General features: G+C 34.5%; 2 protein-coding genes across 3 annotated transcripts; one reads left to right on the top strand and one right to left on the bottom strand.

Annotated features, from left to right (window-relative positions):
* Nucleotides 1-1,291: 1,291 nt before the first annotated feature.
* Nucleotides 1,292-25,104, top strand: LOC109153653. 2 transcript variants are annotated; one of them, XM_019301519.1, is made up of 3 exons: nt 1,292-1,494; nt 18,306-18,399; nt 24,847-25,104. In XM_019301519.1, the coding sequence occupies exons 1-3, from the start codon at nt 1,389-1,391 to the stop codon at nt 25,025-25,027; spliced, it is 381 nt and encodes a 126-aa protein (XP_019157064.1). In that variant the 5' UTR covers nt 1,292-1,388; the 3' UTR covers nt 25,028-25,104. The 2 variants fall into 2 exon arrangements, with proteins under 2 accessions (XP_019157064.1, XP_019157065.1); XM_019301520.1 differs by lacking the exon at nt 24,847-25,104 and having other exon boundaries at nt 18,306-18,600.
* LOC109153650 (ABC transporter B family member 25-like) lies at nt 3,105-9,008 on the bottom strand. The gene is made up of 18 exons (XM_019301514.1): nt 8,933-9,008; nt 8,735-8,836; nt 8,108-8,182; nt 7,974-8,009; nt 7,183-7,257; nt 6,892-7,016; nt 6,558-6,657; nt 6,152-6,323; nt 5,701-5,819; nt 5,515-5,625; nt 5,263-5,407; nt 4,889-5,021; nt 4,680-4,755; nt 4,475-4,540; nt 4,259-4,366; nt 4,066-4,173; nt 3,782-3,979; nt 3,105-3,471 (listed from the first exon to the last, which is right to left on the bottom strand). The coding sequence occupies exons 2-18, from the start codon at nt 8,816-8,818 to the stop codon at nt 3,268-3,270; spliced, it is 1,935 nt and encodes a 644-aa protein (XP_019157059.1). The 5' UTR covers nt 8,819-8,836; nt 8,933-9,008; the 3' UTR covers nt 3,105-3,267.
* Nucleotides 25,105-26,093: the final 989 nt, after the last annotated feature.

The raw sequence follows: 26,093 nt of genomic DNA on the forward strand, positions 1-26,093 counted from the left end.
CTTATATCTACCAATATTAAAGAATTTATAATTATATTTTTTAGAAAATAATGGATAAATTAAAATATAGATAATAATAATAATAATAATAATAATAATAATAATAATGGTCAAATAGGTCCTGAATTTTATACGAAAAAATAATTAGGCGTCTAAATTTTAAAAAGTTGTAACTAAACACTCCAACTTATTAAACGTGATCAAATAAGTCTTGTTTACCAGTAACCAATAGGTGATCGATAAAATTATGATGACATAGCATGATAATTGTCGTTGACCGTTGCTGGCTGCTATTGGCCGCATCTAGCCTTCGTTGAACGTTGTCATTGATAACAAGGTTGTCAACATTCACTGAAAAAGGTGATCAACTGGTCGCCTTCTTTAGTCAAGAAGTCAACCGGCTAGTTGCTTTCTTGAAGAAGAAAGCAACCGTTGGTCGCCTTTTTCGGTGATAGTTTTTTGACAATGGCGATCAGTGATCATTCTCCAGTTTCTTCGTCGGAACTCTAATGGCCGACTATTTCATGTAGATAACTGGTTATTGGGTCCAAATGTAATCAAATGATCAGTTAGATTGTTTACTTACAAACTTTTAAAGTTCATCCTAAGTCTAATTATTTTTTTGTATAATGTTTAATGGTATATTTTAACCGTTTCTTCTTTCTTTTTTTGGTGTGGGGGGTGGGGGTTTACATTTTGGTTTTGGTAGTTGAAGTAGCCCATATATCTACCAATCAGTTCTTATATCATAGTCCGCGGTGCACAAAACGGCGCCGTTTCTCTAAGTAAAGAAACGGCCCGTTGTTATAGTTAACGGAGTCCGCTTGTTTGGTGTATTAAACACCAACTGACACTACAGTATATCTAAACCGACACTGCAGTTATATCAAAATGATACTGTAGTTATAGTGGAATGAAACTGCAGTGTATATAAAATGAAACTGAATAACATTTCACATATTTGAGTGTATATTGTACAATGAAGCTGTAATTATATCAAAATGATCATGTAGTTGTGTTTTAATGAAACTATAGTGTATATAAAATAAAATTAAATAACATTTTCACATATTTGAATCTATAAATATCGAATGAAACTATCGTTATATCGAAATGAAACTGTAGTTGTGTTGAACTGACACTGCAGTGTATACAAAATGACACTGAAGAACAGAATTACTTTTTGCAAAAGGGTGCGAAACGGCGAAAAACAAACACTGTTTATTTTCATTTTTTTTTTTTTAAAAGACCACGGTGCATGACTAATCATGCCTCTACCAATAATGAGTTTTAGTAATAAAAAAATAAAAAATTCCCAATATATATATACAAACCACACTGGGGTATTGTTGTTATTGCACAGATAAGCTAGAAGCAAAAAAGCGTTCATGGCGGCGGGTAACTACTACAGCCTGCTCAACTGTAGCATTGTTGCTAATCTCCTCTTGCTGCTACTCCTCCCAACCATATACACACGCGCCGCCGCCGGAGCTGCCGCAGCTTCCATTAGTAGTGTGATGATGGGTAGCTGCCGCAGCGCTGCCGAGTGCGCCGCTGCAGCCGGTGGCGTCACCGGCGAAGAGCCTATGATGATGGACTCCGAGACCAACAACAGACTTCTTGAGAGCGCAACAGGCAACCACCATTCTCTTATTTACAGTGCGCTCGGTCCAAAGCCAGTTTGTAAGGGAGCAGTGCACAATAGCTGCTTGGGCGAGCAGAAGTACGGGAAGAAGAAGTGCGCCGTGTATCATCGGACTTGTGGCGGCGGTAGTGGTTAAAAAAATAATAACCAGTCAAGATGGCTACAGTCAGATCAAGAGTTCAAATCCCAACCTCTTGATTTGAGTATGTCGATCAATTATGAACCATCTAGATTCTTTATCGACTAGAATTATAAGTCGGAGTTTACTCAATAAACATTCTCGAGTAGTGACTATGTCAAACTGCTGTTGTGTGAAATATCTATGGCTTCTTTGCTCTGTGTTTAATTTCTTATATTGTACTGAATCATTTTCATGTATCAGAAATTTAGAATAACATATAATCATAACGTGTATGTCTATTTCAGTTGTCTTTGCATCTCCTTGTTGTATGGTTTCTGGCTAGCTGACGTTTAAACGGGAAACTGTACCGGACCTCCGGCATCGTTACTTCCAGAGGATGAATCTTTGACCGGAAAATGGTAGCTAGCTACCAAACAAATACAATAATACGTAATAATGAGTATCAAAGTCTTTTATTATTTCGGCGGGTCCCATCCTACCTAATACCTACTAATATTCCAAAGAGTTAAAGGACGCCCACAATAGAAGGGGATTTTAGTTTGGTATTTAAAGAGCTTTTGTATGTGTCATTAGAAAAGAGAAAATGAGAGAGAGAGAAAAAAAATAAAATTAAAAGTTGAAAAAAAAATTAGATTGATTTATACGCCTAGGCTGGTGCATGTGAGAGTTGCGCTAGATTGATTTATACGCCTAGGCTGGCGCATGTGAGAGTTGCGCCTCACGCATATTCTGCAAAATTTGGAGTGTTTATCGGAGTAACCCATTTCATCTCTCTCCCACTCTCTCTTCCACCTCACTCTTCCTTCCTAAAAAATTGATTCAAAATCCTCTTATCACGATTTACTAAGCTGGTCAGGGGTTTTCCATTTTAGTGTTGGAAGGTATATATAAGCACTAACAAAATAAAAGAACAATTTTACCGTTGGTTTTGAAGAAGACATAATGTAAAATGTAACAGAAGAGTAATTTAAGGTTTTAATTAGTAGTCAGTACTAAATCAAACAAAAAATTAAACATATGACCTTTACAAGTAAATCGCAATAATCAAAGGCCCCAGGTGGTATTAACCCTATTCTAAAAATAAAATATAGAATATGTTCATTTCCAAAATTTCTATGGTATTATATATTTCTGTCTTGTAAGAAAAATAGTTCACTGTAATACTTCCAAACGAAAGGTCACAGGTTCGAGTCTCATCCCAATCAAAGATGTTATCATATTATGTTGTTGAACAGATACTACAAATAAGTTTAGATTAAGTCACCAAAAAGAAGAAGAAAAATAGTTAAATTTATTAAATAAAAAAATCCATAATCATACAAAAATAGTTAAATTTATTGTTAACTCCATCCATAATCATAATCTATAAGTCATAAGCTCTGTCTAACAACATTTTATCTGGTTAGCCTTCAATTCTCACAAGCAAAATGAAAGTTTTAGAATAGATAAAGCAAATAACAAACCACTCAAGTGACTGATCTTAGAGTTCATTTCTTGGTGCCTGCAATTGCCTCCTGACCAGTGCAGTGTAAATGCCATCCTTGGCAAGAAGTTCATTGTGCGTCCCACTCTCTACTATCTGTCCATCAGACACCACTGCAACTGTGTCTGCAGTTTTTACGGTTGATAGCCGGTGGGCGATTACAAGAACTGTCCTGCCTCTCATCAGAGAATCCATGGCGTCCTACACAACATACTCGCCAGTTAGTCAAATCTTCAAGACGCTAACACCATTCATGGTTAGTCTAACGGCCATGTGGTAGACAACCAAGAAGTGGACTTAACAGGCTCTGATACCATGTTATAATATAAGATTGGGCCAAGATCACTTAATTCGGCTATAATGGATATGGGTTAAACCACACTAAAAGACTGAATCCAATCAATTAGCTAGTCTAACCCATGACCTTATAAATTCATATATATTCCCTCTTATAATGGTGAGCACAAGTAAAAGCCAAGCCACACAAGGAATACGGAAGTATGATTCTCACTTGTACTAGGTATTCACTCTCGGCGTCTAGAGCGCTAGTAGCTTCATCCAATAGCAGGACTCTAGGATTCATCAAAAGAGCCCTAGCGATTGCTATTCGTTGCTTCTGGCCTCCTGATAGCCTGAGTCCGCGTTCTCCAACAACAGTTTGATATTTATCAGGAAACGATTCAATGAAATCATGAGCGTTCGCCATTTTCTGCAGCACTTTAATGCATTAGCGGTTGTCATATGAAGAAACAAGAAATCAGATCAAGAAATGTTAAAAAGGAATCTGAAGCTTACTGCTGCATTTTCTACGACATCACTGCTGGTGCTGCCTTCAAAACCATATGCAATGTTCTCTTGAATGGAACAGTTGAAAAGAACAGGCTCCTGGCTTACTATACTAATCTACACAAATAATTTAATCATTTAGAAGAAGCTATATATGCACATTAATATCTAACAAATTAAAATTTTAACAAGTTTGGATCACCTTGCTGTGTAAATATTCATGTGATATTTCCATCAAAGGAACGCCATTAAGCAATATTTGTCCCTTTAACGGGTCATAGAACCTCTCAATCAAGTTGGCAATGGTTGTCTGCAAACAAACTACGAGGTTGTTCAAGGATCTAATCATCTGATAAGATTGAAATTTGGACAGCAGGCAATTAACGAGTACAGAAATATGATAATTAAAAAGTTATACTTTTCCGCCTCCACTTGGACCAACCAATGCAACTTTTGACCCCGGTCGCAATTTTAGAGATATTCCCTGTTAATTCAAGGACACAGGATCACACAAGTATTAAGCACAAAATTCATGATTTGTTAATTTACCACAAAGATTTGCTTTTTAAAAAAAATAATAAAAATTAGTGTGATAAATAAAATAATTAAAGAAGTATACGTACCTTGAGTACCATATGATTTGGGCGAGATGGATATGCAAACCAGACATCTTCTAATTCTACATCTCCATCTGGATCACTGGAACCATATTTAGAGTATCAGAGAAGCATTACAGCTTTCACTCATCAAAGGCAGACACTGGTGTATATAACTTGTTCCATATCTTAATGGACTCTGGGGGTTGTGTTTGAGGGAAAGAAAAGAAACTAACTTTACGGGGCATTTGTCTCCAGATTTAGGCATGGTTGATACACGATCAAGAAGTTGGAAAACTCTTCTACTTGCTCCTGCAGCTTTCATTACTGTTGTATATAGTCCTGATAATGAAGATATAGAAGACCCAACTGCAGGGGAATATAGACATTACGGGTGTTACTTTATCCATAACCTCAAAACACCATTTCAGGCTTAAAACCATTGATCGTTTGGGGAAAAAATTAACTATTTGACGGTTTGAGTCATGAAGGCATGTTATAAAGTTAGTTTACCACAATATTTTGGCAATGCCGAATTTCCACTTTTGATTAGTGAGACGTATATCTATCGTGTTTGAAGGTATATAAACATCTGAGAAAAACAGATTACCTGTGAGGCTATAGAGAATGAAGGAAGTAAGAGATCCTGCAGTCATGGAGCCTGTTATTGTCAAGTAAGCTCCATATAATACCACTATCATAACTGATAAAGTTGTTGCAGCGTTTAGTCCTCCAAAAAATAGGCCAACTACTTTCTGAGATAAAATGACAGCAAGGCAATTAATCCTTTGAATCATTAATTTCATTTCTTATCCAAATTGCTGTGAGTGTTTAAAGAGAGGGAAGTGGGGGGTGAACTCACTGCTTGGCGAAGCCCTAACTTCAGTGTCTCATCGACCTTTTCTGAGTATCCTGAGACTGCATATTGTTCTTTGGCAAAAGATCTCACAGTTCTGATGGCCCCAAAAGACTCCTACATATTAATCGAAGCATGCTCTACTTGCTGTCAGCATAACAGGGGATTGAAGTGCACAAAACAAATACCTACCTCTGCAATTGAGGCAGCTACAGCTGCTGCTGCTTGAGTAGCATGTGAAAGATCACGTAAATAGCGCCCAAATTTACGCACTCCAATGGCAATGACAGGAACAACTACCAGGGCTAGCACTACATGATCGCAAAGGGCCAGTTGAGCATATAATATATATAAACATAAATGTGCAATCCAACTATCAGCTTAGGCTTTTAGTTGAGATGGAGCACATGCTTCAATTTGGTATCAAGAGACTATGGTCCACGTGTTGCTTGGAGCCCATCAAAAGTAATCGGCCCGGACACGTTTGGGGGCGTGTTGATAATATATATAAACATAGATGTGCAATCCAACTATCAGCTTAGGCTTTTAGTTGAGATGGAGCACATGCTTCAATTCACACCAATAAGGGGATAGGCTTATCTTGATGAATTGACTATTGCAGAACAACGTCTGAAGTACTCACATGTCAGCTTCCATGATGATGAAAACATGAAACCAATTCCAATCATTGATGTTGTCACATTCCGTAGAGCCTCTGATAGATTAGTGGTTGCAGCGCTTTTTATGATTTGGGTGTCTTCTGATAGTCTGCTCAGAAGTTCACCGGTCCGAGTAACATCATAGAATGCTATTTCCTACAGAAGAGTTAATTGTAAGAATAGACTTTGTGCTGAACTATTAACTTACAGTGAACAATTAGAATTATAATATGAAATCCTCCTTTTAGGGAGTTTCCTTCATGGTCTTCAAGAAGAGTCTGTATAAAAGGACCGTTAATAAAAAACAATTCTTTTAGGAGGTTGCCATAGTCTTTTGACATTAGTATATCATATTCAAGTTGCCTTGATCAGAAAATCAAAGGAACATACTTGCTGTATAAGGTGACTGAACAAATTCTTCCTTAGTCGAGCAACAACCCTTTCACTGGCTGAAGAAAATAACCAAGACCGAAGTGCAGTGCAAACCGAGCTGAAAGGAAATTCCAATGGATAAGAAACTATAAAAAAGCAGCAATGATCATACAACACAAATTAATCTTGTCAGAGTAAAACGAGAATGGTATTAACTATGTATTGTGAGTATGAAAAAGGAAGCTTATCTGCTTATCTCAGAAAATGACATTTAAATGTTAGTTAATAGATGGCGACTATATCTGCTTATATGCCCATAAATGTTAAATGGGAGAAGTGAAGATGTTCATACCCTATAACAACTATTAAGACAATAGCCAGCACAGTGTTTTTGACTTCATCTAATGCTTCAGCTTGCTGCTCAGGAGTCCTCGTGTCTCTTGATACAATGTCAATTATTGTGCCACCATATTTTGGCTGCAAGGGAAATTTGACACTTTTAAGGTAGAGAGCAAACTGGGTATGTAGTTAGCAGAGAAGTTTCAATTTTTTTTTTTTTTTCTTGTTTTTGCGTTCATTGATAACACGGCACACTTTAGTGGGGACTGAACGAACTTAAGATTAACAAGGGGAAATGCCTTACTATGAGAAGATTTGAGGTTGATGCTATCAGCAGAGCAACAGTAGCAATAATTATCTTCCCCGCATCTTCCTTTGCCTGTTTATTGCAAAATTGAAAACAAAGAAAGTGCAAATGACTTAAAGAAACTTAGCTACAAAGCTAGACTCCAGAATTTGATAAACAAGGGCCCGTTTACTAACTGGAAATTTTTTTCCAAGAATTGGAGAACAAAAAACATAAAACAGGTTTACTAGCACAGCTTTCCATTTTCAAAACAGGGAACAATTTTCCAGTTGGATAACTATTAAAAACTGCTTTCTAAATAGAAAACAGAATCATCTATCATCTATTTGGCTATATATCACTATAACCACATTCTCACCGTTATCTACTTATATATTTATTCATTACTATGATTACATTCATTATCATCTTCTTTTACTTATCACCATCTTCTATCTTTTCTACTTGCATTGCTTAATAGGTTATTGGTTCGGATATATTTTTAGTTATGTTATATACAGATATAAATTTGGTTCAGATATCAAATGTAAAAATCTTACATATATTGGACTTAAAAAGTAAAAATTATATTTATTCTATTTAAACCAAATATATTTTAAATATAAGGTCTAAAAATCACTCAAAATGAAAGTTTTGTTAATTTTATAACGTTAATCTAAAAAAAAAAAAAATTGAAAAAATAAGTGTTAGTAAACAAGTTTTCTAAACAGAAAACAGAGAATAAAAACTGAAAAACTAGAAAACAAAAAACAGTTTCCGTTAGTAAACGGGCCTAGGTTTCCACTTACTAGAAGGAATATTCTGGAAAACCGAACATTCGCAGCCTGCACAAAAAGCAAAGAAAGTGAGCACTCTTTTCTTATATGAGCTATTGTGACAGTCACAATAACAGTGCAGTACAAATAAAACAGAAAGCAATTACCTCTACTGCATTTCCATCCTCTAAGTCTGTCACGGGACCATTCGAGGAACCATCCTCACTTGTCTTCTTCTTAGCCTAGAAATGCAAATCACACTCACTAGTCACTACAACTTATTCCAAAATGAAGAACAGGAACACCTTACAATTTCTCAGGAATCGAAGACTCGCTGAACTATAACGGAAGTAATATGAGAAGGGAAGCCACTATCGATCAAAGAAAAACAAAAGGGTTAGAGTGAATACTGAGTATATATCACATTTCTGTAGCATCTAAAACATAAATTTGAGAATTTTACTAACCCCTGCCTTGCTATCTCTAGGTTTATTTCTTAACAGAGAAAGGCATCATAAAATTTGAAACTATAAACTGCAAGTCTGCAACTCCATCAGGCTTTCACTCAATGTAAAATCAAACCATAAATTTCAAGCCATACCCAATAGGTCACAAATAATCTTTCCGCTTAGCAGAAGATAAACACATCCTATTACATGATTTGCACATATAATCAAAATATAGAGCGCAAGAACCAAAATGAAAGGAACTCAGACAACTAGGTTGACATATGAACAGCAATGAATAAAAAAAATAATTAAAGAAAAAAAAAAAAAAAAAAAAAAAAAAAAAACCTCTTTGTTCAAGAGTGAGACTCGCTCGCTGCCTGTGGACATGATCGATCGTGTCGTCCAATCCAAATGTTGTTTCTTCCCCATTTAACAGAAGATAATTCTCTGCGCAATTTAAAGAAAATGAAAATGAATGAATAAAATAAGAGAGATGATCTTTTCAGAATTCATCATCTGAAAGACACTTTAATGATTATTTACCTGAGAAAATGAAGACATTGACAGAGAATATAAGCTAATAAGCTACTACAAGTCTACAACTACCCATACCATAAAACCAAGAATTTAAGAATATCCCTCCGTGTAATTAAAAAATCATTTAAAATTTCTTTAAAAGATTCCTTTTTGTTTTCTATTGATAAAATTACCCATTCATTTCAAAACAATATTTACAAACATATAATTATAAACTCTTCACACTATATACAATGAATATTAATTTTTTTTTTTTTTGTAATTATTTGTTATACAAAATAGAGTGAATCTCTTGTGAGACCGTCTTACAAATCCTTATCTGTGAGATAAGTCGAATGAAAATGTAATATTTATATTGAAAAATGTAATATTAATCATACTTTGAGAAAAAAATATACTACTTTAAAATCAAAATGTAAAAATATTACAAAATTTTTATTCAAAAATATTATACTTAAGTATTACAAAATTTTTATTTTTAATTAGTATTATATATTTTAGTATTAGTATTACATTTTCATATTAACATTACCCATTTTACCTACAAAATACCCTTACTTCAAACGAAGTAAACACTTATGTGGCGTTGATCCACGTATTGAAATATAGAGGAAAAGGAAATAAGAATAAGATTCCATAGAATGGAATAAAGAATAAATAGAATACAAATTGTATTTTATTATTTAGTTAAGTCACAAAATTATATAATATATTACATTTAAATGTTTAGTTGGTTCACTTGGTTGAGAACATTTCTCTCTAAAAAAATGTGAACACATCCACATTCTTCATATTGAGAAAAGTTAAGATATTATTATTACTAAATTTTTAAGTTTGCAATAATTATAAAATGAATCTCGCTTTTAAATTTTTTTTAAATAATTATAAAATTGAGACGTTTTTTTTTTTTTTTTAAACTAAAATTTTCAATCATTGATAAACATTGATTGATGAGTGAAATCAATCATCACTTTTTACAAGAAGACTCTATTCTCATTTGATTATGAGAACAATGAGAACCACTCCCTAAGTTAGAGCCTGTAGACAAATCCAAACCATCCATTTGCCATATCTGATGGATAGGAAAACAAATAAAGAAAAAAAAAAAAAGAACGGGATCATATTCATAAATATTACAAACTTTTGAAATTTGTAATATTTATGAAAACAATCTATCTTTTTTTTTTTAATTTTTTCTTTATTTTAAACCATTAGATTTACTAGATCAATGATTTGAATTTGTCTACAAGTTCTCACACGGTAGTCTGACTCTATGTGTGTGGGGGAGAGAGATTCAAGATCAAACCATATGAAAACTAAGAACTACTCCCTTTGTCTCCTTTTTGTTTGTTTGGTTTGACTAATAAGGTTTGACTGAAATTATTTTTAATTCGATTTTTCATAATATTAAGTTTAGTATTAGTATACAAAATTTATATATTTAGAAACTACATTAAAAGTACTATTAAACACAAAAAAAAAAATCAAATTTAAAAATAAATAAAAAAAATATTAAAGAAAATAAACAAAAAGAAAGATTTGGTTTAATTAATTAAATTTTTTTTTTTGGCGAGGAAAGAGCAATAGTTATGTTGTGCAACCGAATTCACCATGCGTATGGTGCATACGATGCAAAACGACATCGTTTTGACTAAAAACGCGCGTCCCACTTAAAAAAAAAATCAGGTTCGATTCTCGGCAATAGCATTATTGTGGATATATAGTTATGAATTTCTGGATATATAGTTATGAATTTATGGATATTTAGTTCATTCATTGTAGATATTTACTTCATTCATTCACTGTGGATATATAGTTATGAATTTATGGATATATAGTTATGAATTTCTGGATATATAGTTATGAATTTATGGATATTTAGTTCATTCATTGTGGATATTTAGTTCAATCATTGTGGATATTTAGTTCATTCATTGTGGATTTTTACTTCATTCATTCACTATGGATATATAGTTGTGAATTTTTACTTCATTCATTCACTATGGATATATAGTTGTGAATTTTTACTTCATTCATTCACTGTGGATATATAGTTATGAATTTATGGATATATAGTTATGAATTTATGGATATATAAAAATGCTATTGCCGGGAATCGAACTTGATTTCTTCTTTAAGTGGGACGCACGTTTTTTAACTAAAACGACGTCGTTTTGGACCGAATGCACCATACGCATGGTGCATTCGGTTGCACAGCATAATTTGCGAGGAAAGAGAGGTTGGGCCTCAACTATCTAATTCTACAAATGCTAGCATCTCCCATGTCGCGAGCTAGAAGAGAAATCAGACTTTCCATTGTTTCCGTGAGCACCCATGTGCCCCCGTCTTTCCCTTGAGCGAGGTTGACAAGTTGGTTTAATTAATAAATAGTAAATAAAATAGATAAAATGAGACAAAGAGAGTAATTTGAGCATTTGATTATCTTGGGTTCGTATATGGTCATAATATTTTTAGATTTGTTGAATTATTTATTTACATGTATGAGTGAATTAGTAATATTGTATTGCATTAAGAATTCTGATATAATTTACGGATATTGTGTATGATTTTAGAAGTTTCATTTTTTGTAGTACTGAATTAAGAAAAATAAATTTTTGAAGAACAATGTTTAGGTAGTTGTCGAACAAAGTTCTCGGTCCGGCCTCCCGGCTAATTGCGGCAGAAAGGGCAGTGGGTCTGCTGCGGCTCTAGTGCTCTACCATGAAAGGGTGGTGGACTACTACAAAAACCAACGCAAATTGGCTCCTTCGACACAATCGTTATGCTGTGCATCCGTATGCACCATGCATGGTGCATATGGATGCCAAAACGACGTCGTTTTATTAAAAAATGCGCGTCTCCCCTTTAAAAAAAATTCAGGTTCGATTCCCAGCAATAACATTATATTGTTCATTCATTCTGAAATTTTAGTTCATAGATTATGGAATTATAGTTCATTGATTATGGAATTATAGTTCATCGATTATGGAATTGTAGTTCATCGATTCTGAAATTTTAGTTTATAGATTATGGAATTTTAGTTCATTCATTCTGGAATTTTTAGTTCATAGATTAGATTATGGAATTATAGTTCATCGATTATGGAATTATAGTTCATCGATTATGGAATTTTAGTTCATATGTTGTTGCTGGGAATCGAACCTGATTTTTTTTTTTTAAAGGGGAGACGCGCGTTTTATTAAAACGACGTCGTTTTTGCAATCGTGGTGCATACGGATGCACAACATAATTTGCCCCTTCGACAAGAATGACCCGACAATTGGTACGAGATTGATCTATGTTTAGTTCTCACGGGCAATGTACTAACGTGCATTGTGTTCTTTATAAGTTTGCATTTGCACGCTTGGTCTTCGCTGTTGAATTTTTGTTGTATGTGTGTACCTCGTCGTGGTCTAGTGTGCACTTTGTGTTCATGTGATGTATGTGTATTGTAAACTTATCATCTGTGCACTATGTTGGGGAAAATCGCAACGTCAACGCGCGATCTGGAAGCCTTTTAAGAAGCACGGACACTATTGGTGTATGGTTGAAAGAAAATTTGTGTCGTGTTACAATAACACTACCTTAAAAGCGTTATTTGCCCGGTAACGGTGCAGATAGAACCCAGACACGCTTTCGACAGGCTACACAGACCAACTACGGATAGCTTGCACTAGCAATCACATAGGCGAACCTCACTATTGCTCAGACCTTAACCGGCAGACACGAATTATATATATATTATATATATTATAATATATATTAATTCTTATATAGAAAGAAGGAAGAAGCTTTTGTGTGTATCTAATGAACAAAGGAAGTATGCTATATATAGTAATATAGTCTTCACTTCTTGGCCACTAATGTCCAAAAGACATGCTACACACCTCATTCTCAATAAATGAGATTCACTCATTTTGAGTGAAAGATGGCAACCACATAAAATGTCATACTAATGACAAGGTATGATGTGGACCAACGCATAACAAAGCTTTCATCTTTGATTTTCCTAACAATCTCCCACAAACTCAAAGAGGAAAGGAAAAGGATAATGTCTGAGCAATACAAATGAGTTGATCTTAATGTCAGTGTTTGAGAACTTGAACTGACACGTAGTGACACTGAGTAATTTTCTTCTCGGGAGTGATGTGAATCTTGAACTCACCGGTTAGATAAATTTTGAACTCGAATGCACACACCAACTCAAAAAACAGGTCCTACAAAAGTCAAACTCTTTGACTTCTTATGAACACCCTTAGTATTAAAGAATGTTACGTCTGTCTCAAAAATAGACTTTTATCTCTGACAAGTCTTACCGCGTTACAAATTTTTTATGTCTTATCAAGGCTATCTCAGTATAGACTTTTAACTCTATCAAGTCTATTTTAGTATAGACTACCATTAAAGGCTTATAGAGTAGTTAAAGACATAAATCAGTTGTAAGTCTTTTCTTTCTATCATAGGTACTGTTATTGGCAGCGCAAATGACAGTTTGTGAATCACAATGTGGTGAAGGTGTTGGACACCCCCACAATTGCACGGTTATCACCATGTTTCTTAGCCACTTGGCTTCTTGGGATAACCTCATTGTCTTTCATAAGAGGCGGTTAGCCATTTTCCACTCAAGTTAGGGATCTCTTTAGGTCTACCTCAACATAGACCACCCCAATTGAGTATAAGTCACCAAGACCACTTTGTACTCATGTCATTATGCAGTGAATTCATTAGGTTTGTCTCAACAAAACCACCCTTTCTCAAAGAGTTATGAATTCATTAAGAGTTGTAGCTCAACCTCACAAGTACACACACTGTCGGAATGACCAACTAGTGTACTATTTTGTAACTCTTTTCATGGCTTCGTTTGACCACAGAAGTGGGATCCACCACGAATTCATTACCACTTGGACTTTAAGTCCTTCCAATGAGTCAACGACTAATCATCATAATTAGCCCTCAAATAAGTTGATTCTCTTGACCAAACTTACATGTACTTTGACGAGTACTTCGTTTACTCAGATATAATCTCTTGAGATTTTCATGTTTAACATGAAACATCCTCTTTCATCATTATTCTCAATACCACAGAGAAACTTTTGATGAAAATATAAGGAGTTTATTACCCTCACAATGAAACACTTACAAATAATTTTGTCAAATGTATTTGATCTCTTACCCAGACTGATCTTTGGTGCCCAACATTAGCTCCTTTGTAGACTGAGTTTTGCCGACTTGCTTTGTGGAGCATTATAGAAGCATCGCACTCTGCCTGATACATGCTCAACAATTGAATATATTTCAACAAACTTGATTATCTCAATTGATCACAATTACCCTTTAACTAGGAATTATAGGTATTTCAATATGACTCAACCAAGAGTTTAATTAATATATATATACAAATACTCATTGTTAGTAAGCCATAGAAATAATGTTGTCCACATGCTACATCAAGTTGAACAATATAATTACAAATTTCACATCATATTCTTATAAGAAATTAATCTCATACACAAGGAATATGTTCGAGCTCACATTTATTTGAAAATATCTCTCAACAATGAGACTTCAGAGTTGTCACTTGCACAATTTTCCATTCCCTTGAGGAAATCAAAACTCATATAAAGCATTCATAGGATGCAGATCAATATTACTATTGCAGTACTTCAACAATTTCTATTGCAAGACTTTGATTGAATAACAACATATGAAAGTCAACCTCATTTCAGGTGAAGATCAAGTGGCGCTCTAACTAGCCTGCATGATCAACGCCCTACTTCTTAAGTACTCCCAGGTCGAGTGGTGAAACCGAAGTTTACTTAAAAACCATCTTCCTAGACAGAGTGTTTAAGAATGATGACTTTTCCATGTTCTCACTAAATTACAATTGAAGCCTATGATATATGCTCTTATTTTTATACAAATAATTTTAGTAAAAAGTTTGAGCAATATCTATGCACAAATTATTTCAATCAACGTCATTAGTATTCAAAATACTAAAGAAATAAGTACTACTAAGTAATCAAAATCTAGACAGCTCAACTAGAATTCGGTACTAAGACAATCATACTTCATGTAAACCCTTAGAACTAGAGCAAATATAGTTACTCAAAAATAACTACTTATTTAAAGAGACTCAATACTCATCTTGCTCTGTCAGATTAACTTTTGCTAGTTTTGCCATTGTGATGGTAGCACTGGTGTGCTCGGTGTCCTTGCTTTTTGCATGTAAAACACCTTCCTTTGAACTTCTTGATTTTTCTACTCCTTTTGTTGTAGACAGTTCTGACACTTTGATTTTCAGGTTCATTGGAACCGTACTTTTCTGACAGTGATTCCCAAATGACTTTTGCCGAGTCTTGTTTGACATAGATGTCGAACAAATCGTCATTCATTTGAGACAGAAGGTATCCTCTGGCTGCCGCATTGTCATTTCTAAACTGCATCAGAGTTACACCTGGTTCTTGACCTGGAATATAATCTATTTCAGGATTGCTTTCTCTCGATTCTTCACCTGGAGTGTAATCAGATTCATGGTTAGCTTTTGTAGCACCAGAGGGAAAGAACACTGTTGGAGTAGGTTCAGGTGTAACTGAATATAGCACGTAAACCAACTTTAATTTTTCAAAGAGAATAAGCATTCTTTGAGCCCACCTACTGTAATTTTTCCCATCAAGCGCGGTGATTTTTGATAGATCTGATATGACAGAAGGTGTCATATTGCTAAAGGTTGACTGTTGCACAAATAACGCTTTTAACTGTTGGGGAAAATCGCAACGTCAACGCGCGATCTGGAAGCCTTTTAAGAAGCACGGACACTATTGGTGTATGGTTGAAAGAAAAGCTGTGCTGTGTTACAATAACACTACCTTAAAAGCGTTATTTGTCCGGTAACGGTGCTGATAGAACCCAGACAAGCTTTCGACAGGCTACACAGACCAACTACGGATAACTTGCACTAGCAATCACATAGGCGAACCTCACTATTGCTCATACCTTAACCGGCAGACACGAATTATATATATTATATATATTATAATATATATTAATTCTTATATAGAAAGAAGGAAGAAGCTTTTGTGTGTATCTAATGAACAAAGGAAGTATGCTATATATAGTAATATAGTCTTCACTTCTTGGCCACTAATGTCCAAAAGACATGCTACACGCCTCATTCTCAATAAATGAGATTCACTCATTTTGAGTGAAAGATGGCAACCACATAAAATGTCATACTAATGAGAAGGTATGATGTGGACCAACGCATAACAAAGCTTTCATCTTTGATTTTCTCAACAAATAGTAAATTTGCGTGGGCATTTACTTGTGGTGGTGCATGATGTGTATGCAATGTGTGCATTTTATTGTGAACGTGTATGTGCACATTGCAATTTTAGGGTTGCACAATCGTTTAATGTATAAGTGTAGCGTGTGGTGTGTGAGCACACAATGCTGACAACATTCTACGATGCACAATAGTCACCCAACTGAGCACTACACAACAACCCATTCTACTGTACTGTTGCCTGCTTCACGTGTTTGTCTCGCTAAATTAAAGTACCGAACATTAACAAAACAATTAACTTTCTTATATTATTTAATAATAACAACAATAATTTATTATCTAAATAAAATAAACTTATTTAATAATATAGGAACTCCTATTTTGTCGTTGACTTACCTATTTGAACAAAAATTTAGAATTTTGTTTGAACTAATTTGCACATTAATTGATATATATATATATATATATATATATATATATATATATATATATATATATATATATATATATGAGGACATTGGTCACTTATTTTTTATGGCTATAATTTGTCCATAATTTTTATGTGCAAAGGGTACAGTGTTCACACACACACACTTATTTATTTATTCTCAATAGTGGGAAACCAAATTTAAATACTTTAAAATTTTTGCACCAAAATTTTTTAAAAGAATATAATTATAATGACCAAATTCACTAAAGTTAAATTTAACATTTGAATGTGCGTGTGTATTAATTGGGTAACCTCTGTTTGTGTATAATAACAACAAACTATATAGGAAAAATAAATTGTACGTACTAAAAAAATCTATACGACAAGCTCGATAAAAAAATGTAGTGATAAAATTTATAATTGTGACCATTCAAATACTAAAATTATATTTCACTCACTCAATTAATCATTTGTGAACAAGAGTGGTCAATATGGAGGAATGAAGCCATTTTGGCGTAAGGGTTGTAATGTAATGTAACAGTACAGGGGAATCTTTTATTTAGGCAAGTGGTGGGCAGGTGGTTGTCTTCTTCAGTAGTTCTTCTTCATGTGATGCTACAATCCCATTATCACGTTCTTACTGTCACTGTTGTGTGTGTGTGTAGTATATATAGTATGTATACACGTATGTATATACATACATACACAAATTTATATCTATTTAATTTGTACACTCGCATATATATAGGGGATGATTCGCGTACGAAGGAATTTTCAGGTGAAAAATGGGATGAGATTTAAATCGTTGATCTAATCTAGATTAATTGTCCAGAATGAAGGATTTTTTTTTTTTTTTTTTAGAATGCACTTCTTGGAGTTATCTTTATTTAGACACATAAATCTTAAAATGTGTGCACTCGGGCTAAACTATATGCACCTTACAGTGCAAAGATAACATTTTAAAATTATGCACCCAACGAAAGAAAATAATGCATCCAAAGAAAAAAGTAAATATTCATTACTAGAAAATAAACCTTACAAAATAAATTAAAAATTAAACTTTATATCACTGTTCTACCTTACCAAATAAATTACGATGATTGTCGTCTTCTTTATGCAACATCTTATCTTAAATTTCAGCCACATTTAGTTTGACCCTACAGTACGATTAGAATAGTGACAAAAAAACTGGGCGATCGGAAAAAAAATCCCAATATATATATACAGATTAGCCAGCGGTATTGTTGCACACAAGCTAAGGATAGTGTAGATATATGGCGGGTAACGACCGGCTGCTCAAGTGCCTCTTGCTGCTGCTCCTCCTCACAAACGTCATATACACATGCGGCGCCGGAGCTGAGATGATGGGCAGGGCCGGATTTGAGACTGTGCAAGCTGGGCTACCGCACAGGGCCCCCAATTTAAGAGGGGCCCCAAATTTTAGAGGCCCAATATTTAATATTTACCTAGCTAGTTTAGAAATAAAAATTAAAAGTTTACAATTGATTTTAAAAGGTTTTATGAAGTGATGGTAGAAATGTGTATTTGTTGTATTTTAACTTGAAGGTCAAAGGTTCGAAACTCGCATATGTTAGTTTTATAAATTAAGATTTTGGGGGCCTCAGTTATTTACTATAACAGGGCCACAAAAACCTAAAATCCGGCCCTGATGATGGGTGGCTGCCGCACCGCCGCCGAGTGCGCCACCGCAGGCGGTGGCGTCGTCATCGGGGAAGAGTTTGTGATGATGGATTCCGAAACCAACAAGAGACTTCATGAGAGGGCAACAAACAGCCCTATCTACGCTTCGTTGCAGAAAGGGCCAATTTGTCACGAAACAAAATATCAAAACTGCTTTGATAAACCACTGAACCTAAAGATAAAGTGTGGCAACTATACTCGAGATTGTAGTGGTAGTGGTTAATGGCTTCTTACTCGGTGCTTCGTATATTGTATTGTTGTGTATCGTTTTCATTTATCTAAAATTTCAAATAACATGTATATAATCTTAATTTGTTTGCCTAATAGCTATATAAAAGCTCCATATATCTTTTTATAACTAATAGCTATTATGAGTAACTCGATCAGCATTAGTTAGATTCAAGTTTCATTTTTATCTTTGAAGTAAGGATTGAAAATTCATCTCCAATAAGATAAAGTCCATTCAAATTTAATTTCATTATAACTTTGCTTATTGCTTTGTTACTTTGTTTTACTACTTTGTGATTGTTATGGAATTCATCTTTGATCTTGAATCTATTATCATTTCTACTATAATCATGTCCGCCGATCGACTCGACCGCTTAATCGGTTGGCTGATTAGGTGGCGCCTAAAGGCGAAACCACCGCGGTCTAAGACCGCCTAGTGCCTAAGCCGCATTTTATAACTTACAAGAATGAGACAACTATATTAAATTTTGGAGTTCTTTTCTTTTAGGTGTAGTATTCAAGGAAGTATAATAACTCTAGACGTCATAATTAAACCACAAAACGTTCAAACAAAAGTCTTTGCACAGTCATCTTTCTTGCATTCCGTTGCTAATTTGTTCATACGGTGTTTTTTTTTTTTTTTTTTTAAATTATTTTATATACATATTGTATAGGTATTTATATTTTATTTACAAGGAGACAAGGATGTTGCTTTAGGTCCCTAGCTTCCACCCGAACTAATTATTCTTTAATTCAGAAAATGTTACTTTAATTTAAGTAGTGTTGAAAAAATTGTTAAGCGCCCTCTAGGCGCTTGGGGACCGCCTAGGGCGCCTAGGCGGGCTCCTAGAGCGCCTAGCCGGACGTCTAGTGTCTAAGCGCGATTTTTGCAACAATGAATTTAACTATATGTCTTTGATACTCTTAAAGAAAAATTATACTCCGTATTAATTATGGTATATTACGTTAGCATACATATACATGCAATTAAAAATAGTAAAAAGTTGATATGATTGTATTGCCCCTTATTACTAACGTGGGTTTTAATTTTAGTCACCTTCATTTACAAATCTAGTGTGTGAATATCACTTGTTATACCATAGACCAGGGTTTACCTTTCAAGGTGTACCCTGGTCCTAAATTGTATATTTTTAATATTGAAATTGTAAACTTTTAGAATATAAATTGTATTTCTATGATTGGGAAATTTGTGAATATAATACATGATCATTACAATTTGTGGATTTTTAAAAAGTGAATTTGTGAATATTTAGTATGTAAATTGTGTATCTTTGGACTTGGGGTCCACCTTGTAATATGGACCTAAATCCACAAAATAATTTGCCGTGTGAATATTTGTTGACATCGTTGAGTTTGGAACCCTGAACAGATTGCCGGTGATAAGCCGGAGGAATATGAGGATGACGTCAAGTCATCATGCCCTTTATGCCCTGGGCGACACACGTGCTACAATGGTTGGGACAAAGCGTCGCGATCCCGTGAGGGTGAGCTAACCCCAACTCATCTTACATTAATAGTTTTTTATACCAATTGGCATTTTATATCATGGAACAAGGTCCACATAGTATTTTAGACTCTAAATCTAAACGACAAGGTATATATAGAATTTATACTTTTAAGGTATAAAATTTCATAACATACATAAAAAATCACAACATACATACATATGTTGTATATTTACTTATATTTTAAATATGATTCATGTACATAATTTGTGTTCACAGGCACATAATTTCATAACACAAAACATAAAAATTCATAACATAACACATAATTACTAATTTATTTCAGGTACATATATAATTCAAAACACAAGACACAACAACTGAATACATATGTTAATCCTCGTCCATAGTATAAGAATTGATACCAATTAGAATATAACGATCAAATGAAAGGAAAAAAAAAAAAAAGAAAAAAAAAAGAAAAAAAGGAATAGTGACCAAAAAAGTGATTTTTTTTTTTAAAATTCCCATTATATATTCGGACTGTTGCTGCATAGATCAAAGGCAAAAGTGTAGATGGCGGCTAAGTACAGGCTGTTCAAGTGTAGCTGCATTGCTGCTAATCTCCTCTTGCTGCTACTCCTCCCAAACATATACAAATGCGCCGCCGGAGCTGCTCAATCTTTATTTTCTGTGCCGCCGTCCGTGGCTTCCGTCCGCGGCGGCGGTGTCATCGGCGAAGAGTTTGTGATGATGGATTCGGAGACCAGCCGGAGACTTCTTGAGAGTGCATCAAACAACCATGTTTCTTACGACTCGATGGATAGAGGGCCACTTTGTAACGCAAGACAATATGGAAGTTGCGTTGGCGACCCAAACAATCCCAAGATTAACTGTAACGTTTATAATCGAGGATGTGGTGGTGGTGGTGGTGGCCAATAGCATAGCTGCCGGAATAATGGCTTTTGTACTCGGTGATATGCTGCTCTTGATATTATATATACTGTTGTGTACGTATCTTTTTCATCTATGAAAAAATATAATTTAATTTGACAGTCTGTCTGGCCCTCTACAACAGCTAACAGTTAATTTATCAAATATTTTTTTACAATCAGCTAATGTTATCAACTAATTATACCATCTAATTAACTCAATCAGCTAACAGCCATTTACTAAACATAGCCGCTATACTGCCGAATTTTCGGTAAAATTGAGGCGTTATTTGTTTATTTCGCTTGTTTATGTTGCTGGCTATGTTGTAATTGCTGCTACTTGGGCAAGGTCCCTCCCTTGTTAGACTAGGTTTAGTTTCTTTAAGCCTAGGAATTTTGCTTTTGTTTAAGGATTGGCAAAATTGTGCCTTGCTGATTTTGGGTGGGCTTTGCTTAAGCTTGCACATACATATTGATTTTTAGATTAATATAATTAAGGTAAGATGATGAGGAGAACTGTGAATTAGGATTCATCTTAGGACTTTTCAGATTTTAAATTAAAAAGATGAAAATACCCTTAAAAATTTTAGATTTTCACATGTTTTAAATGGAAGGGTAACCAGCGTGATAAATTTTGGTACTAATAAAATAATAATCGTGAATAAAAATTGATTGAATTAAACATATGGATCAAAACTATCATTTTGTTAATGCTCGTGAAACCAAAATTGATATTTGCTCAAACAATATATTATCTAAACGTGTTTGTCTACATGAATTGTGTTTCATCTTCATTTATGTTGACGGTGATTAAACGGGAAATTTTATCGGACTCCGGTTCTGTTACTTTCAGACGACGAGGAATCTTTGGCCCGACACGAAAATGGAAACAAACAAAAATAATGAAAACGAAATCAAAGTCTGATCTCTCTCTTCTAGCTAATAGCTATTAATAATTCAAATTCATTGATTAAATTTTGTCTTGTTTTTATTGTTTTCTTTTACCGACCGACACTAATGAACAAATTCATTCACCAACTTTTGATCATTCACAAATCACAATATCTTAAAGCTATCGCCAACCATTATATTACCAATAATCAGCCATGATGTATATTGTAATAAGATAAAACCATGAATCAATGTCATCTTTTTGAACTTCTAGGTGCATGTGACCTTATACAAATGAAAAAGTGAAGTTATAGTCAAGTGTACTTCACTACTTGTCAATAAAGATAGTGGTTGATTGGTGCATAATTTCAATCCTAAGGGCATGCATGTCTTCCAATACATTCTCTTGTTGTTGTATATTTATATTTGATTATTTTTGTGCGTCAATTATCATTTTAACTAACTTTTTTTTAGTATTATCATTTTATCAAACACATTCATATTAAATAATTTTATTTATACTAATTATATTTATTTTACATATAATTTATACTTTAAATAAATTATAAATATAATGTTATATTTTATACAAATTTATTAATTTCACTTATTCCTAGTAGTATCTATCCTCCCCTATTCATCCCCATCCCATCACCATCACATCACCGTACCATCAATGCCAATTGCACCATTCAAATGCAGCAATTATTTCCATGCAAACCCCATCTCCCATGGTCTACAATATAACAATTCTTTCCAAATTTTATTCATGTGACCAACTGAGCTCTTCATGCGGACTACAATATAACAATTGATCAAATGGGTGGGTAGGTACGCCATATGTTCTCCAGTTATTTTTTTAAATTGGACTAGACTACTCTAGGTAAAATATGAGTGGATCGGGTTGAACCGAACAATAAAAATCTTGGCTTAACTTGATCCATATTATGTAAGACATTCTCACGTGAGATCTATAATACTTTTTAATTAAAATGTAATACTTTAACATGGTATATTGAGACAATGAAGTCTAAACACCAATAAATAATTTACTATTACTGGTCATTAGGGTTCCAACATCAATTTTATCCAGCTTCGACGACAATCCGGCAATCAGCGACGGTCAAACCGTCGCCGTCTACTAGAGAAGGCGACTAGCGACTAGTTGGTCGCCTTCTCCAGCGAAGGCGACCACCTAGTAGTCGCCTTCTCTGAGCAACCGTTCGCCTTCTTCATGGAAGGCAACAGTCTACCGTCAGAGAAGGCGACCAACTCTCACTACTGGAAATTATGGAATTTCCGACCACCTGAAAGTGATCTTAAATCAAGTTGATACCAAAAAGTCCAAAAAGTTGTCGGAAATAGCAACAAAAGTTTTTCCGGATACCAAAAGTGGTCGGAACAAAGCTTTCGACTTGATTTAAGATCACTTTCAGGTGGTCGGAAATTTCATAATTTTCAGTAATATCTAGTCGCCTTAGCTTTTCGGGTGTGAATCGTCACCGAAAATAGATAAAATTGATGTCAGAACCCTAATGACCTATTATAGGCTAATAGCATACCATTTATCGATTTTTAAACTTCATTATCTCAATATTAAATTATTAAAGAGTGTAATTACACTTTTTATAAATTTGGACGTTAAAATTATCTTTTCATGTAAAGTTTATGGGCTTCCTTTTCTCGGGTTTTATATTTGTCGCGTTCTTCCACGAAACCCTTATCTTAATTTTCAGCCACATTAGTTTCTTCCAAGTGTACGTACTGTTGGATAGAACAGTGACCAAAAAGTGAAAGAAAAATATCCTATTATATATATATATATATATATATATATATATATATATATATATATATATATATATATATTGTTGGAAATCAAAATCTAACTAGAGGAGATCGAAAAGGCTTGATTCAAGCCCGAGCTCACCTGCGGGCACGAATGTTGTCCGGAGGTGCCCACTCTCGTGCATCTGTGACCACGAGAGGTGCACTCTCGTGTTGCTAGTCCTTATGCTCTCGTGTGCACCTGCACCCCAACGGTCTGAAACCCGAAAGTTCAGCCTGTTGTACAGATTAAGCTCATATGTTACGGAATTAATACTGTTTTAATTTCAATTTTAAATTCTGAGTTTAATCCTACTTAGTGGGTGGGTATTACACAATTGGTTTTAATACCAATTTAATGGTCATGTTGAATGCTAGCACTCCAACATCCCTATATAAAGATAGGTAGAGCAGTAGCATTCTACACAGTACAAAAACGAAAGGAATTCCAGTAGCTTTCAGCTTCTCAAAACTCTGCTTCTACTCTCTTCTTTACCAACTAGTGTTCACTGTTTTGCTTTGTTTGCCGGGTTCTTTGTTTAGGTGCTTAAACAAAGAATCGTAGCACGTTTTATCCTGGGAAACCTAGGCTACAACGCTCCTAGCACTTGTGGGTGGTAGCAAATAAGGTTTTAAGGAAAAGAACTTCGTGTTCGAACTCGTGCTAAACCTATATCCAAACACTCCACATTTTTCTTCCCAGATTTTCTGTTTTCCCATATAATATTAATCTTTTCGTAGGATTATTATTTTTGGGATTTTTCAACCATATTACCCAAATATATATATATATATATATATATATATATATATATATATATATATATATATATATATATATATAGAAGAGCGCTCATATGTGGTCATGTCATTAGGTGTGATCGTATATATGTCGTTGAATCAGTTTAATCTAACGCCAGTGGTAATTCTAAAGATTTTTGCGCGTTTTGGTAAGTGGGGGTGTTATGGTAATTACAGTGGCCATTTATAGCGGGCCGGTTCCAGAATACACCAACAGTGTTGACAACATACACCAATAGTGTAATAAAACACACCAATGGTGTATTCCCGTGTTATGATAATTACAGTGGCCATTTATAGCGGTCGGGTTCCCGAATACACCAGCGTCATTGGGAAGAGTTTGTGATGATGGATTTCGAAACCAGCAAGAAACTACTTGAGAGCACATCAGGCAACCACCCTTATCTTAGTTACACGTCGGTGCTGGATAACGCGACGGCTTGTAAGGGGGCGGTACAAAATAGCTGCTTTTCCGACAAAAAGTACGGGAAGATGAATTGTGGGCCGTATCATCGGACTTGTGGTGGTGGTGGTGGTTCCTAGGTTATATTAGCTTAGCTGCCTACTCAACTGCCACCCAAGTGTTGCTCTTAAGTCTTAACTACTTCGTGTATTGTGAATAATGTTCATCGTCTATCAAAAATTTTAAATAATAATATATATATTATATGTGTGTCTGCTTGGATTGTCTTGCATCTTTCATGCTCATTTTCTGGTTGGCTAACGATTAACCGTGAAATTAAACCAGATTTCGGCATGGGTACTTTCAGACGATGAATCTTTGGCCGGAATGGAGAGTATAATAGAGACGAAAGAACAAATTATTGGAACATGGCCTAAATCTTGAAAGTAGGACAAGTAGTCATTATTTGGCCCTTCAAATGGGATGGGTTAGAAGAAGACTTTTGAAAATATTTTCTAAAGCATGGTAATTTTGCCATGTCATTGTCCACATGTCATCATCGAGCATCATATCACATACAACAAAATGGTTAAATATGCTCATTTACTATTTTAAGTGTTCAATTCACACCCAGAGCTAACATAATATTTAATTTGACACATTAATTCCCCCTAAGCATTTTCTCTAGGTTTTCCTTCGATTTTGATGATGTAGCAAGTGATATTTATTTATTTTAAATGCAAAATACCCTCTCTTCAAAATCAATATTCATTTTCAACCTCTGCACAAAACTTGCTCTTTCTTGCAAGCACTTGCAAAAAGTAATGTTTCAACTAAAATTAGAAAAGTGGGCACTGTACAACTATATCACCGGCTGGGTACGTATCTCACTGTCGACTGTCGTAGACCAAATCCAGCCACCACCATATCCATCATCGCAGCTTTCACCCTCGTCTTTCAAGCTGTATTCTTTATGTTTTTTGTTTGTTTGTTTTTTTTTTTTTTTCATTTGATTTGAACAAAGCTCAATCTTGAGCTTTGGGGATTGTACCACTTCCATGGGCGCGCAATTATCAACATCATCACTTTTGAAGTTTGAATTAGGTAGTTAAAGTTTAGATTAATATATTGATGTGTATCTGTAAATTCTATGAGAAGCTAATTTGATGAAAAGCTCAAGATCTGTCAAAAATATACACAAAATCA

The sequence above is a fragment of the Ipomoea nil genome, unplaced genomic scaffold (genome assembly GCF_001879475.1).
Source record: "Ipomoea nil cultivar Tokyo-kokei standard unplaced genomic scaffold, Asagao_1.1 scaffold2516, whole genome shotgun sequence".
In the NCBI taxonomy this organism is placed as follows: domain Eukaryota; kingdom Viridiplantae; phylum Streptophyta; class Magnoliopsida; order Solanales; family Convolvulaceae; genus Ipomoea; species Ipomoea nil.